Source organism: Furipterus horrens, unplaced genomic scaffold (genome assembly GCF_987537825.1).
Source record: "Furipterus horrens unplaced genomic scaffold, mFurHor1.1.pri manual_scaffold_17, whole genome shotgun sequence".
NCBI lineage: Eukaryota > Metazoa > Chordata > Mammalia > Chiroptera > Furipteridae > Furipterus > Furipterus horrens.
The window spans coordinates 93,218,178-93,233,191 of record NW_028327187.1 but is presented as its reverse complement, the minus strand read 5'-3'; the positions used below and the strand labels follow the sequence as shown (position 1 = coordinate 93,233,191).

General features: G+C 40.2%; 1 protein-coding gene across 2 annotated transcripts in view; it reads right to left on the bottom strand.

Moving 5' to 3' along the window:
- The window catches only part of SRPX (sushi repeat containing protein X-linked), a 95,664-nt gene that overhangs the window by 48,497 nt on the left and 32,153 nt on the right, over window positions 1-15,014 (bottom strand). Inside the window, exon 2 of one of the 2 annotated variants that reach the window (XM_090265411.1) lies at window positions 921-980. The exons of the other annotated variant lie outside the window; for it this stretch is intronic. Within the exon in view, the coding sequence (XP_090121537.1) occupies window positions 921-980 (60 nt within the window). The remainder of the gene's footprint in view (window positions 1-920; window positions 981-15,014) is intronic. 2 annotated transcript variants of the gene reach the window in all.

Below are 15,014 nucleotides of genomic sequence, written 5' to 3'. Positions count from 1 at the left end.
GAAGGACTCTCTCCAACCAAAGGATGACCAGCACTACCCTGATTCTCCTATAACTGAGACATCACAACAGAGCATGTCATTGTCCTCTTGTCAGAATGTGGAAACATTTCTTGGCCAAAATGCCACAATGGAACTTTAGTAACCAATTGTCTTCAAATTATTTCTCTACTGTAAAGGGAACCAACTTCAGAAAGAAATTATTTAAATTTACCTTCAAAATATTTACCTTCACTTTTCCCAGGGCTCCCTAAGCTTCAGAGAAATGACTCACCAGTAGAAATATTTGTGGGCATACATACCTGGGCCTGCATAGAAGGTTCTTGATTAGGCTTTTTATACTTGGGTAGATTGCTGAAAATGTGTAGAGATGGAGTTCTTTATCATTAGATTAAAGTTTCATGGGGCAACAGACTTTACTCATCATTTCAGGAGCCAAGTTGGACTCGGAAAGAGCATGATGAAATCAGCTTATGAAAATCAAGTTTTCTCAGTCCCCATTCATCTCAGTACATTAGCAGCACTGGGTCCAGATTTGACCTTGCATGGTTTACTCTGGATGATTCTGGCTGTAATGTATGAATCAGGCAGAACTCATAGCTTGATTTTCACTTTCATCAGCTAGAGCTTGGCTTTGCAGAAGTAACGACAGTAAAGAAACTTATGGGAATAAAATGACCACTGGGGTGCTGAAGGTCAGCATGTCAGAAATTTCTAAATGCTTTTTGTTTGCTTTCTTTTGTTTTTCTTTATTTTTTAAATGGGAGAATATGCATATTTATTTTTTAATATATTTTTCTGGACAGGTAATTAGAACTTAATTATGTTGTCTGGTCACTTTATTATAATCTGCTCTGCAGGGCAAAAAGGAAAGTCCTCCTGGCATCAGCAGGTCCTCATTAGCATATAAGCAAAGCATTCACCTTTATATCTAGGGTGTGAGTACCCGACTTCATCATCTTCTAGCGGTGAGTCTCCAGATCCTACAATAAAAAAGAACAGAAACTGCAGCAAGAAAAGCCACATGATATGGACTAATATTTCGAAGCATTAATTTGGCACAGTCCATGCAAGAAGGGCTATTAGAATGCAGAGCCAAGAGTGAAAGCTTCTATGGCCATTCATGAAAGGACAGGGGACCTCTCAGAGTGAACCTCACTGGGCTGAGATGACTAGAGCCAATCAAAATGAGCCTCAAACTGTTTGGGAATCACCACGTGCCAAATGAAATTCTGGACTCGGGATAGAAAGTCAACTTCACTCCGAGAAGATGCCAATGTACATGAATGTCATGCCAAGGGAGACACAGCAAAGGTGTGTGACTCAGACACAGCCCACAGTCTCTCCAGCAGTCAAAGAACACCCAGTAAAATGGTGTTTAGGGTACCTGAAAACCAGTCCATCTCGTTAAGTGAATTTGGGTGGAGGATGAGAAGGCAAATCAAATGTCTTAGTGACAAAAGAAATACAAAGCTGCTTTGGTATATCTGTAGGAAATGAGGACCAAAATTGACAATCTGGATGTTTATTCAGAACCTCTGACCAAGGCATGGTTGAAGTAAAATTCCTTCATGAGTCTTGCTACCCTTGAAAACCACAGACTCGGACTTCCGGCCAAGATGGAGGCTTAGACGGACACGCTAGGTCTCCCTCTACAACTAGAGAGGAATACAACTACTTCAAAACAAAGGATAACTAGAAATTCCAGAAAATAAAACTACACGGAAGCCCAACATATGAAGTTATAAACCAGCGGTGCCATTTGGGCAGGTAAGAGTTAAAGAGGGCAGAGCTGTTTGCGGTCGCACCTGAGACAGTGGCGGGGCGGCGAAAAATCCCGGCGGCAGTCAAGCCCCTGGCAGTGCGCGACCCCAGCACTGGGGAAAGCAGCCACCGCATCGCCTTGAACAGTGAGGCCCAGGGGGGCGGGAGGACGGATCCCGGTCTCCTAGCTGAATAACTGTGTGAATCCATCTTGGACCCCCGCCCCCAAAGAAAGCACCACAGGGCTGCGAAATAGGTCGCAGACAGGTGCCGGTCGCTGATTTGTGACGCGTACGCAGGCACTACCCCCTGCCCCCTATAGCCAGCCCAAGAAAACAAAACGCATCTGTCAAAATGAGGCAGACAACTATAGAAATCCCGGTGACACAACTCACCAGGCAACAGATAGAGAACCTGACAGATGAACAGATAAGAAACCTGTCAGAGGCTCAGTTCTGGGCCATTGTTATCAGGTGGCTTACAGAATTCACAAAAGAGCAGGAAAAAGATAAGAAAGAAGCGAAAAACATTCATAACGAAAGGAACAAAACCACATACGAGACAGATGGTGAGGAAAAAAAATCCAGAGTTAATTTCAACAAACTGGAATATGGAGAAGGAACAAGCAGTCAACCAATGCAGCGAGAGGAAATGGGAAGCAACAATGAGAGGATCAGAAACCTCTGGGACAGCTATAAAAGGCCCAACATAAGAATCATTGGTTTGCCAGAGAGCGAGGAAGATGAACTAGAACTTGAAAAATTGAGTGAAAATATAATAAAGGAGAACTTCCCAGACTTGGGGAAGGGAATAGACTTGCAGGTCCAGGAAGCAAGGAGAGTTCCCAAGAGACTGGACCCAGGGAGAACCACTCCAAGACACATTATAATCAAAATGTCAAAAATTAAAGATAAAGAGAGAATCTTAAAAGCAGCAAGAGAGAAGAAAAGAATTATGTACAAAGGGGTCCCAATTAGACTATCAGCTGACTTCTCAAGGGAGACCCTACAAGCAAGAAGGGACTGGCAAGAAATATTCAAAGTAATGAAAATCCAAAACCTACAACCACGAATACTCTATCCAGCGAAATTGTCATTCAGAATAGAAGGACAGAGAAAGTGTTTCCAGGACAAAATAAAACTGAAAGAGTTCATTAGATCCAAACCACTGTTATATGAGATGTTAAAGGGACTGGTTTAAAAAACAGAAGCTAGGGAGAGGAAACAAAGGCAAACTAAACAGGCAACGAGAGTGGAAAAGGAACTGTGGGTACGGGAAGCATATTGGGGGGAGGTCAACAGGGAGGGGGAGTGGGGAGAGGGAGGGAGATGATATAGGAATTGGGGATCATGGTACTAGGGAATGGAATAGACGGAGAGAGGTTGGGAGGAACTGTATGCACAACTAATGGACATAATCTAAAAGGGGGGGACAACTGGAGGGAGGGGGGCCACCGGGTGGAGGGGAGCAGAGGGAAGGGAAATTGGCACAAATGTAATATTTTAATCAATAAAACACATTAAAAAAAAAAAAAGAAAACCACAGACTCAGTGAGAAAGTCTGTATTTAATTTAAAATTTTAAACTCATTTGGAAGTTGGAACCAAATAATTTTTAAAATATTAAATATTGAATTCCAGTAAATGGTAGATCCTTAATCTCTGAAATGGTACCAGGCCCCAAACTTCAAAACAGTAATCTTAAATCTAGAGATCTTTCCTTCTAGACTTCTTAACCTGATACTGACTGTTGAGTTGGCACCATCTTGGCCACACATTTACCTACAGGGACCTACAACCCTAACAGACAAAGACACTCTCTATTATGAGGTTACTCAAATCACCATAAAGGATAAGTGAATGAGTAATGGTTCCTGCTCCACTTGTATTCTGGATGAGAAACAGTGAGTGTGGAAATTGAAAGTGGTTAAGTGATGAAGGCTGGGTCATGTCCATTTGGAAAAGACTCCAGTTATGTGTTCTGTTTTGTCCCAGGTTTCTTCACCTGGTTTCTGGCTACTCAGACAGGTACAAAATTACACAAACTTTTCATTATCCCATATCTAAGAGTAAACATGAAAACCTGTGATTCCCTTTAGGAAAGCAATCTAGCAACATGAATCAAAAGCCTATGTTCAACCCCCCCCCCCCATCCAGTCATTCCACTTCTGGAAATCTAGTCCAAGAAAATAATATTAAATATAGGAAAAAATATTTACACACAAAATTTCTTTGCAATGTCATTTATAATAGCAAAAGACTATAAAATGACCAAATGGCCAATGTCATGGTTAAATAAACCATAGTGCATTTATTGGATATAATAAAATGTAACCATTATAAAAATTATTTTTATAAAAAATAATAGTGTGGAAAAAAGCTTTCCTATAACATTAAATGAAAATGTACTATAACAAAGTTATATAAATGGTATGGTTTACAACAATTTAAAACAATCAAATTAAAAATAAACAATGTATAGAAAAGAGTCTATGATAATTGGCTGCTTTTCTGCTTCCTTCTCTTCTAAATTTCCTACTATAAATATGTATTACTTTCATAATGGAAAATAAACTTTATTATGCATATAACTCAAAGAAGCTTAGTTTCCAAAATAGATTTTGATTATATTAGAAATGTGAAAGACTATTGCCTCTCCCCTTCCACCCTGCTCCATTTCTCTCCATAGTCAGAGTTGAACTGGAATTCCTCTAAGGATTCTTGGATTCTTCAACTCCATATGGCACATTTTCTAAGTGTTGGGAGATCTGTCTCATACTAAAGAGTCCTTTTCTCCTCTCCCAGGTCATCCTGGCCTTCATATAATCTACCTAGGCAGTAAGAAACTATGTACTTATTCCTGGCTCTAAGCAAAGAAGACAACCATCACAGGTTGAATTCTCTAGGATCTAGCTTCTAAGATGAAGTTCAGTGCACAGGAATCAACACCCGTGAAAGGGATAAGATGGAAGCAGGTCTGGACAGAGGGAAAAGTCAAGCTCTGATGTCAGCCCAATGAACCCTCTCATGTTGGGCAGAAATGACTGGACCTTTAAGTCCCCACATCAATCAGCCATTTGATATGGCCCACCATGGGAAGGACATGAACTTGGGCTAAGCACTCCCAACAGCTGAGGCGACTTCTGAAGGGGCTGATAGCTGACTGCCTGCAGTTGAGCCAATCAGTTTTTCCTTAAAGGAAGATATGGTCAGTGCATCTCCATGACCATCCCAACAACACTCACTCTTTGAGAAATAACTTGAGATGAGTACATTCATGAGAGGGGTCCCTCTGTACAGAAGGTAAGGGACTGAGACTTACTGAAGAGACAGGGGCATCTCAGTTGAACAGCCCGACTTTATTAGTACATCAGCATTCTAAGATGCATTCATCACATAATGTTTATTATAGTGAAAATTAAAGTCTGACAATTGAGCTATGAACAAACAAATTATCTTATATCAAGCAAGCTATTTTATAGCCACTAATGAAGTTTGGAATGGAAAATGTATATGAAACACAGCTAATCCAAAAAGCAGATACTTGTAAACTATATACACAATAAAATATGTATAATATATACATATATGTACACATATATATTTATACAAGTGTCAAATTTGGAATATGATGAGACTACTGATACCTGGTTTGGAAGCTATTGTGTAAGGATAAATGCATCTAGCATATAGCAGCCATTTTGTAACCATGAGGTAAGATGTCTCAAGATTAAAGATTTTCAGCTGAGGATGGCAGAGTGGAAGGATAAAAAGAATCTGGGGTCCGCAATGACCTTATTGGATAATAAATCAACCTGAGACATCTTACCTCCGTATTTCTTGTTAGAGCAACAAATAATGTCTTTTCAATTGAAGCCACTGTGAGTAGCATTGTTACTTGAAGCTGAATCCGTTGAAAATGATACAAAAATGAATGGAAAATGTACTGCCTACTATTGATAGGAGATAAAAGTAAAACAAGAAAAGATATTATCCAGCCGTTCCCCACATTTCCAGTTTATATTCATCCTGAACCCATACATACAGTTCTATTAAAAAGTGATGACCAGCCCTGGCCCGTGTGGCTCAGTGGATTGAGCGCTGGCCTCAGAACTAAAGGGTCACTGGTTTGATTCCCAGTCAAGGCACATGCCTGGGTTGTGGGCCAGGTGCTCAGTTGGGGGCATGTGAGAGGCAACCACACATGTTTCTCTCCCTGTCTTTGTCCCTCCTTTCCCCTCTCTCTAAAGATAAATAAAATCTTTTAAAAAAATGATGACCAGTCTACAAAATGGACATCCTGAAGGATACGATAATATCAAAGCCTGGAAACTTATTTTCAGGAGATTATACTTGCTAAAGGTTACTAAAGCAGCAAGGGAGATTCATATACATTGGGGAAAGATTTTATACAGGGAGAAAGGAAAGAAAGGAAGGAAGGAAGGAAGGAAGGAAGGAAGGAAGGAAGGAAGGAAGGAAGGAAGGAAGGAAGGAAGGAAGGAAGGAAGGAAGGAGAAATAAGTGAGGGGAGGTTTCCTAACAAACTCTTCTTTGTTTACAAAAGGCCATCCCTTTAGAATTCTGGTTAACTGAAATTTTATTATGACAACCATTAATCAGTGCTCATATGGTTTGAATTACCACTATTTGGAAAGAATGCTTCAGTGCTTCTTCCACACAAATACAAATTCCACATTGGCTCAGAATTAGAAACTCAGTGCCATGTAGGATTCTGTCCCTCAGCCATACCTGGAGCCAATTCCATTTATAATTCTGCTCTCCTTACAGAAACTTCATCAAATTCAACAGATTTTCAAAGAAAGAGCCACTCCCTTTTCCCCAAAGTTCAAAAAAAGGGCTTTCCTGGCCTGCTGAATCCTACTCTTTCATTCCAACTGTCCAGGTAGATAACATTAAGACACCAAACTCACTCGTAAGAAATACCTATTATATGTATTAGAATTACATCAGGAATTTTGATTTTTAAAAGGCTACTAATGTGTTCATCCCATCACTCTCAAGTTTTCTCACTGTAAAGTGTGGTGAGGGTGGGGGGAAGAGCAGTTGAGACTAATGGAAAACATTGCCAATTTGCTAAAACTATATGTTTCTTTATTGATTGTGATACATTATCCAAATTGGCAGATTTGCTGTTTCTGTGTTATATTTTTAGCTCAAAAGGTTGGTTTTATTTTTGTTATGCTGAAGACAGCTCTACATTCTTAATGTTTTGTCAGATATTTTTGCTCTTCTCCTTCATCATTATTCTGAATATAATTATATTATTATTATAAGACATATTTAGCCCTGACTGGTGTGGCTCAGTGGATTGAGCGCTGGCCTGGAACCGAAGGGTCGCCAGTTTGATTCCCAATCAGAGCACAGGCCTGGGTTGCAGGCCAGGCCCCCAGTTGGGGGCATGCAAAAGACAACCGATAGATGTATCTCTCCCACATTGATGTTTTTTGCCCTCCCTTCCCCCTCTCTAAAAATAAATAAATAAAATCTTTTTAAAAAAGAAGTTATATTTAGTTGTAAACAGCAGCAGCATTCGTTTTATATTAAAAGCCCATGGGAAAATAAAATTCATTTTGCAGTAGAGATTCTTAACCCATGTCCCTGATCTCCTATAGGATCAATGGAAAGGCTTTAGAGAGTCCATGTACATCTTGTAATTGGACAGGCCTTTTGGTACATGAATATACCTCCCTGCAAAAAAAGCTGCTAACTTTCAGTAGATTTTAATAAGGGTCTGTGATGCAATATTTACTGAAGAAGTATGTTGGACTTGATATTGGACTTTTTAATATGAGACAAGTATATTTAAAACAAGGATGTTCATCATTTTATTATATCTTATTGGCTTTTTCTAGATTATTGCTGCCCAAGAAAACTTCATGCAGTGATGGACATGTTCTATACCTGTGCTCTCCACTAGGGTAACCACTAGCCACATGTGGTTATTAAGCACTATAAATATGGCTAGTGCAGCTACAGAACTGAATACTTTTATTTTAATTTTGTTTTAAATTTAAATAGCCGTATGTGGCTAGTTAGCTACCATAGTAGACAGCATAGGTCTAGGCTTAATTTGAAGATATTCTATGAAGTCAGTCATGTCTCTAAATTGCTCAGTGGTGAGAACCATGTCTAATTTGCCTTGTATACCTAGCATATGATTCAGAATTGGTAGTCAATAAATGGTGGGAGAAAAGAAAAGAAGCTGGTTAAGTTTCTATTTTTTTAATCTTTATTAACTTTTAGAGAGAGAGGAAGGGGGAGAGAGAGAAACATTGATCAGTTACCTCTCGTACGTGCCCCAACCAGGGACCGAACTTGCAACCCAGGCATGTGCCCCAACTGAGAGTTGAACCTGTGACCTTTCGGTCTACAACACTCCAACTGAGCCAAATTGGCTAGGGCTTAAGTTTCTTATGACACATAAATCATGTGTCCTTATGCTTAGATATCTGGAATGGTTTTACCCTACTCAGACAACTTCAGTATATAAATTTGAACTGTAACAATACTGGAGAGACATGGATGTTTAGAAAAAAAGTATTTTGCACTACTAGAAGCCACAGGGCATTTACTTGTGGGAGCCAGATGATTTACTCCTAGCAAATGGTTTACCAAAGAGTTACACTGCAGCTGCAGCACATTCAAATGGCTTCTGAACATAGATCAAATCCAGACACTCCCAGGAAGGCACAGTCTAAAGATGAAGCCGAGGGTATGCCTGTCAAATTCTTTGTTAAATCAACAAAGTACCTTCAGAGTACCTTCAGTCACACAAAAGATCCTTTAAAGAGATTAAGGATGTCTTACAGATCCTCTCTATTAAACAACAAAGCTTATATCTATGAGATTTGTGGGTATGGCTTTGTCTAATGGAGTGAAGTCCAAGAAGATTCATAGGAGATCCACAAAGTTCTTAATGAGTTATGTATGCAAAATTATCACCAACATGACTGAGTGGGGCAGAGACATTATAGAACAAGGAGAGGGCTTTGAACTCCTAGAATTCTACTGTCATAAGCAGACTCACAGAATTGCTTAGCTGTAAATAGGTGTTACCTTTCATGGAAATTCTGTAGGATTTATATTTTTGAGACTGTATCCTTGCTTGGCCTTTTTTTTTTCTTCTCTCCATTACATACAGGTTTTCCCTGAAAGTATTCCTTCAACAAGTCACAGGCTCTACTTCTAAGGAACCAAGGCAGCCATTGAATCTCCCTAAAACAGAAATACCCCACTCAGCCATGCCTCAGAGGGTTGCCATAAAAGTTAAATGGCATATTTATATGTTTCAAAGTATTTTATTAAAATAATTACTACCACTCTTGGTTTGTTTTCCACAATTAAAAGCCACATACTCAATCCTCTCTAGTAAAATAAACTGCTGTCAAGTGTGGTCTATGAATTCAGATGATCAGATGATACAATTTGCTTTAGGAAACAGTGACTTCCAGGCTCAAGCTATTACCATAGTTGATTCTTTGAGGCAGGAAAACCCCTGTGGTTCCCTATATGCCTCAGGACCTAAAGATCTTTACAAAATGGGAGACTACAGAAAGTTATTTTATTGCTGTGAATTATTAGTACTGAGTCTTCAGTAGTAATTTTTGTGGCTCCTGCTAACACATATGACTGTTCAAATATTTTGGGGGACTCCAAGGAAGAATGGAAAGTGGCTAGAGTGGTAATCTTTCTCTTGTCCATGGGTAAATCTTCAAGGGCTTCATAGCTAGAAAGTTCTACTACATGGGGTGGGGGGGTCATTGAAGAAGCCCATGAGTGAGTCTCACATGTTGATTGGCTTGCATGACCTGCTCTGTTATGTCTTCTTTTCAGCCAGAGGAGAGAGATGTCTAGGAGCTGTGTATAACTGTCCATGCTTGAAAGAGTGGAGCAGAGAAGACAATTTAGCGTTTCAAGAGCATCAACTTCAGCTCCAATATAGGCTCAAAACAAGTATGCAGAAATCCAGAAACTATAAATAAGGCACTGTTTCTCAGAAGCCTTACTACTCTAAATCAGTGGCAGACTAACAGATAAAAGCTCAAGGGTTGGGAAAGAAGGGGTGGTATGCAGAGAAGATGCCATTTCAAATGAAAAAGGGATCCAGAAAGATAGATCTAAACCTTTTGCTAATCATGGAGAATAGACAGAAATGTTTATTACCAGTGTTTTTCTTGGGAGAGAATAGTCACCAAAATGCTTAGATGGGACAAGTTTACAGTATTATCTCAGACATGCACCTCATCATACTCCCCTCATTCCTCTTCTCTATCATGATCCCAAGCCCCTCACATCTTTGACCCAACTTAATGGATTATAAATAGTATTTCTGTAGTAAAGTAGGATGGAATTGGAAATGTCAGAGCTCGTTGCACATATTAAAGATAACTGCCATGGATCTCAGTCAAAAAACTAGAAAATCAGTGATTTAAAATATTTTGAAAACTCATAGGTAATATCTTGGCTAGTTAATTATTTGTTTATTTACTCAAAATGAAGATAGCTGACTATCTGAGAAAGGCTTCTGGGGACAATGGTAGAAGAAGTCTTTGTTTTGTTCAGAACGTGGATGTTCTAGCTCATGAAATGTCAAGCAGGGACTGAGTTTTCCAAACTGTTCCTGGCCATCCTCTCTGGAAGGATGCAATTGAAAGAGACTTCAGACTAAGTTCCAGCTCCTCCACTAACTATGTGGTATTGACTAGGGAAGCCACTTTCCTTTCCTGACCTTCAGTTTGCTCCTCTGTAAAAGGGAGTGAGAGTAGTGGTGAGAAGAATGCAGTACATGTTTTCAAATCATTTTCCCTCATAACACTCCCCCATCTTCAGCTTCTAGTTGGGATCATTGTATTCAAGCAAATCAACTTGCCCTCCACTTCCTTCAACTAGTAATAAAACATTAGCATGGCACATCACTCTAAACCTCACTATCTTCTTTCATTTCCATTGCTTCTTTAAGTCCTGTGTGCAACCCTATCAGGTAGGTAATATCCGTCGGCAGCCGTCCGTCTCGAGAGACGATGGTGTAGCTTCTTAAGAGTCTATCTGCACCGCCGAGAATGGCTGTGCAGTCCGACTCGGGAGTGACATGGTATCTGTCTCCTCCCGTGTTGAATCGACATCATGCGATGACGCTGAAGCTACAGAGCCTGGGCAGGGTAATATGGAGGGTCTGCTGTTGCCCATGCAGCAGACCCCCCCTCTCTTCGCAGCTGAAGGGTCCAAGGGAAAGACGGAGTCGATACAGCTTGGGTTCAGGTGCGCCGCAGGAGTTGCCGGTGTTGACTACAACGTCAAACCGCCTTAGGGACTCCGGCTCCGGATTTTCTGTCGGGGTTTACTCCCTTAGCCTTTCCCCTGAAGAGGTATGCCGCAAGGCAGCGGAGGTTTTTTGGAGTCAGAGTTTTCCTTCTCTGATGTACCCTGACTGGAAGATCGAACCAGCGACACTTAGCTCGCAGGCCGATGCTCAATCCACTGAGCTAAACCAGCCAGGGCCCAGGTAATATCCAGAGACTAGAATATAAACTTGGGGAGGGCACCGACTCTTTGATGCTTTGTTCATAACTGTACTCCCAGGTCAGAGAATGAAGTGAATATCAGTTGCAAGAGAAACAAGGATTGAATTCTTCTGACCATAAGTCCTATGCAATTTCAGTTACTTGTTTGTCTTCATGCCTTTGTGCAACCAACCTGAAAAGCCCTTCCCCCTCCTAGTCCCATTTCTGCTTTAAAAACTATTTCAAAGCCTAGCTCCTCTAGATTGCCTTTTCTAACCTTTAAATTCTGTTCACACTGAAATGCTCTATTCACATTTTTGAATTCGCACTGATATTATACTACTTCAGATTTTCAGAAGTCATTCCAGGTAAGTGTATGTTCTGTATTCCCAACTAGACATCAAACCCCTCAGGGATGATAGTTGGGTTTTGTTTCCACTTATTGTCCCAGTGAAACTGACAAGGCACTCCTCCACTGAGCGTCCCTCAAAAGGGTTCTTCTCCTCAAAATTTAAGTCTACACATAACTGATATGCTCGATGTCAAAATGAGACACTCATCTCCCTTAGTGAAGGTTGTACTTACAGAAACAGATACTGCATTTAAGATTCAAAAAAGCTGCCCAAATAAAGATGCAACTGGTACATAGTTCGTGGCAGTAAACCAGCGGTATAATTTAAAAACTTCTGGCCCATTATGGCAAAACTGAGAATAACAGGATTTAGGAAAGAAAGATACTAAGAAAATAAAATTGTAGCAGTGCGTACCAAGAATGGTAGACAACAAGCCTTTAATTGCACAGCTGTAGAACGATATTTTAATACAGTAAGTTAAATGGCAGAGAGAAAGAGAGAGAAGAGACTGTTAGAAAAGACATTTCCAAAATAGAGCCCTTAAATGAACATCATGAGACTGTAAGTGGCAGGCTGCAGCCTACTCAGCTGAAACTTGAGGCTTCATCTTTCTGGAACATTCTCTGATTCCCTCACAGAGGATAGAACATCAGCACCCAAGGATGAACACTCAGACTTCATTTGAAGCCTTTCATGCACAATTTAATTGGCTAGCATTACCTGTGATAGGAGGCACAATGGTTTTGCTTCTCTCTCTGATTTTGAAAGCATCCACTTTCCATTCAGTGCCCTTGAACTGACAGTCACACACTGGCTACTGTCAGTTATTATTATTTTCACTGGAAGAATCAAGTTCTGAGGAAAAAAGAATGTGGATGGCAATTTTGGCTTTGAAAATGACAATCTGCAGGCCTTGTGCAATACCTGTTGTGAGAGCCTAAAACCCAATACACAGTGCCTGGTACTCTTTTCTAGGTTTGATGGGCATCTACTGTGTTCTTCTAAGTGAAACAGGACCTCTCCTTTTGGGGAACATTTCCCATGCTACCCATATTGCTCTAGTGGAGGTGGCTTTATCCTATCCCCTGACCATAAGGACGATCACAAGGACCAAGCTGAAACAATCAGATCCTTCAGAAGATTTTTCTCTGGTGGTAAAATAAGGAAGATATGAGCCCTACACTTTAAAATGACAAAGGTTAAGTCTCATAGAGAATACTAATCCAAGAGAATGAAATCATCAGAGAAAAGCAAAGACAATACAGAGAAAAAGGGAGAGAAAGAGAGATCCCACCATATTGGAGCCCTTGGTTTCAGCATTCCTCGGTTCTACCAGCATACCTGTGCCCTCACATAAAACAATAAATTCTCCCTTTTGCCAGAGCTAGTTCAAGATGGGTTTCTGTCATTTGCCATCAAGAGTTTTGACAAGGAGTAGGCCATCAATTAACATTTGAATGAAATGAATTACTAAAACATATGGTGTGACATCTGGTTTGGATTTAGAAATCAGTCTTGGCATATCCTCTCCAACTCCTTATTTCAAAACAAAACTGTAGTTCAGATTTAAAACACATTAGTGTGCTCTTCAACAAATTTAGTGAGACTAGCTTTATTTTTAATAAAATATATTAGATCAGAATAGAGGGAAAAGTAAATACCTATTGCACACTATACATAGTAAAAGTTTATGAAACTTATTTTGGTAATATATGTATATTTTATAAATACGTGTTTCATTGATTCCAAAAAGCACTTTTTTTTACATTTCAATTTCTTTGAACTTGTGATGATCTTTACAATCAACGGAATGAAGTAATTTAATTGGCATCAGTTTTTTTCTTTTTGAGTGGTACCTAAAATAACAGTGCCTCTGACAACCAACGGAGTCTTAGATTTGATGGCATACTTGTGTGCATGTATGTGTGTGTTCTGGACTGTGATGTAAAATATACAGAGCAATCTTTGCTATACATATCAATTAAGGCATTTATGCACCCTCAAATTTACATATTCACCAGGAAGCTTCAGTAGCAGAACAGGCAACTGGGGTAATATAGTGGATCAATGGGCTTCCACTTTTATTCAACAAATACCACATCCAGGTCCCTGCCCAAAGACAGGTCCAGGTTGGTTTGTAACCCTGCTAGGACTTCAAGGCACTGATGACAGGAGATCCCAAGTGCCTCTAACCTACAGATGGCAGTGTCCCAAAAGTGCATTTGTAAATCAGTTGTTTGTAACACAAACTTGGCTTTTCCTTGGGAACCAGATTATAAATGATAATCACATCCCCTGAAGAGTCTACAAAAGCTGTTTTAAGTCATACTGTAGTGGAACTCTAAATGTGCCTGGGGATAACTCAAAACCCCCTAAAAGGAAAGGATGTGCCTGCTACATCTCACATTTACTGCTCCCCGCCCCTATCCTGGAACACAGCATTCAGGTTCATTCTATCCCCAGTATCATCCTGCTAGTTGGCAGTCCTGATCTGCTGACCTAGAGTCTAACAAAGAGACTAATATGGATTTGGATATTCATATGTGTGTCCTGGTTTCTCTTATTGAGAGGCCTCTAGTCCAAGAATTCAAAGCTCAGAAATTCCAGGTGCAAACCTGGAAGTTTTATGTCTTGGCTGCTCTCAAGGATGCTGCAACCTGTCAATACAGGAGCCTGCAGGCAAGTTGGCCCCTTCCCAGCTCATTACTGGAGAAGGGCCTGCAGTGACAAGTTCCTTTTGTCTTTCTTTCAGCATCTCAAGTCATAAGTAAGCCCCAGGGTCAAAGCAAGACTTTGCAGGGAGGGGACTGGTGGAGCTGGTCAAGTCCCCATTTGCAGGGATAAAGCCAATGCTCAGAAACTATGGGCCAATGATGAAAGTATACCCATTTCGAGGAACTTTGCCAAAGCCATGTTTTTCTGAGTAATTTCCCAGCACCCTGCTGAGAAGATACAAGTCCAGGATGAGAAGGCAGCAGCCAAATAAAAGGTAAATGAAATGAAGTAGCAGTGATTCCTCCAACCTTTCACCACATAGGAGCAGCTCTGTACAGCACCACCTTATTTGGCTCTATTTGCCACAGTAGACACCAGTGAGTCCTCATGCAGGTGTTTGTGGCTTGTAAAGGGAAAGAAGGACCTACTGTTTAGTGAATAGACACTACCCCAGGCACTGCCCTGGGTGATTTACATAAAGTATTTAATTTAATCAGTGTATTCACATGACACCCATCTAAAAGTAAGGAAAAGTGCAAACACAGTACTTTGCATCCCTTACAAAAGTTGTCAGTAATTGTTTTGTTGGTATTGGTCTTGGAAAGTTTTTCTAAATGTCATAGTCAAATTCTATACAGCAAAATCAAATAGGGTGTGGGGTCTTTC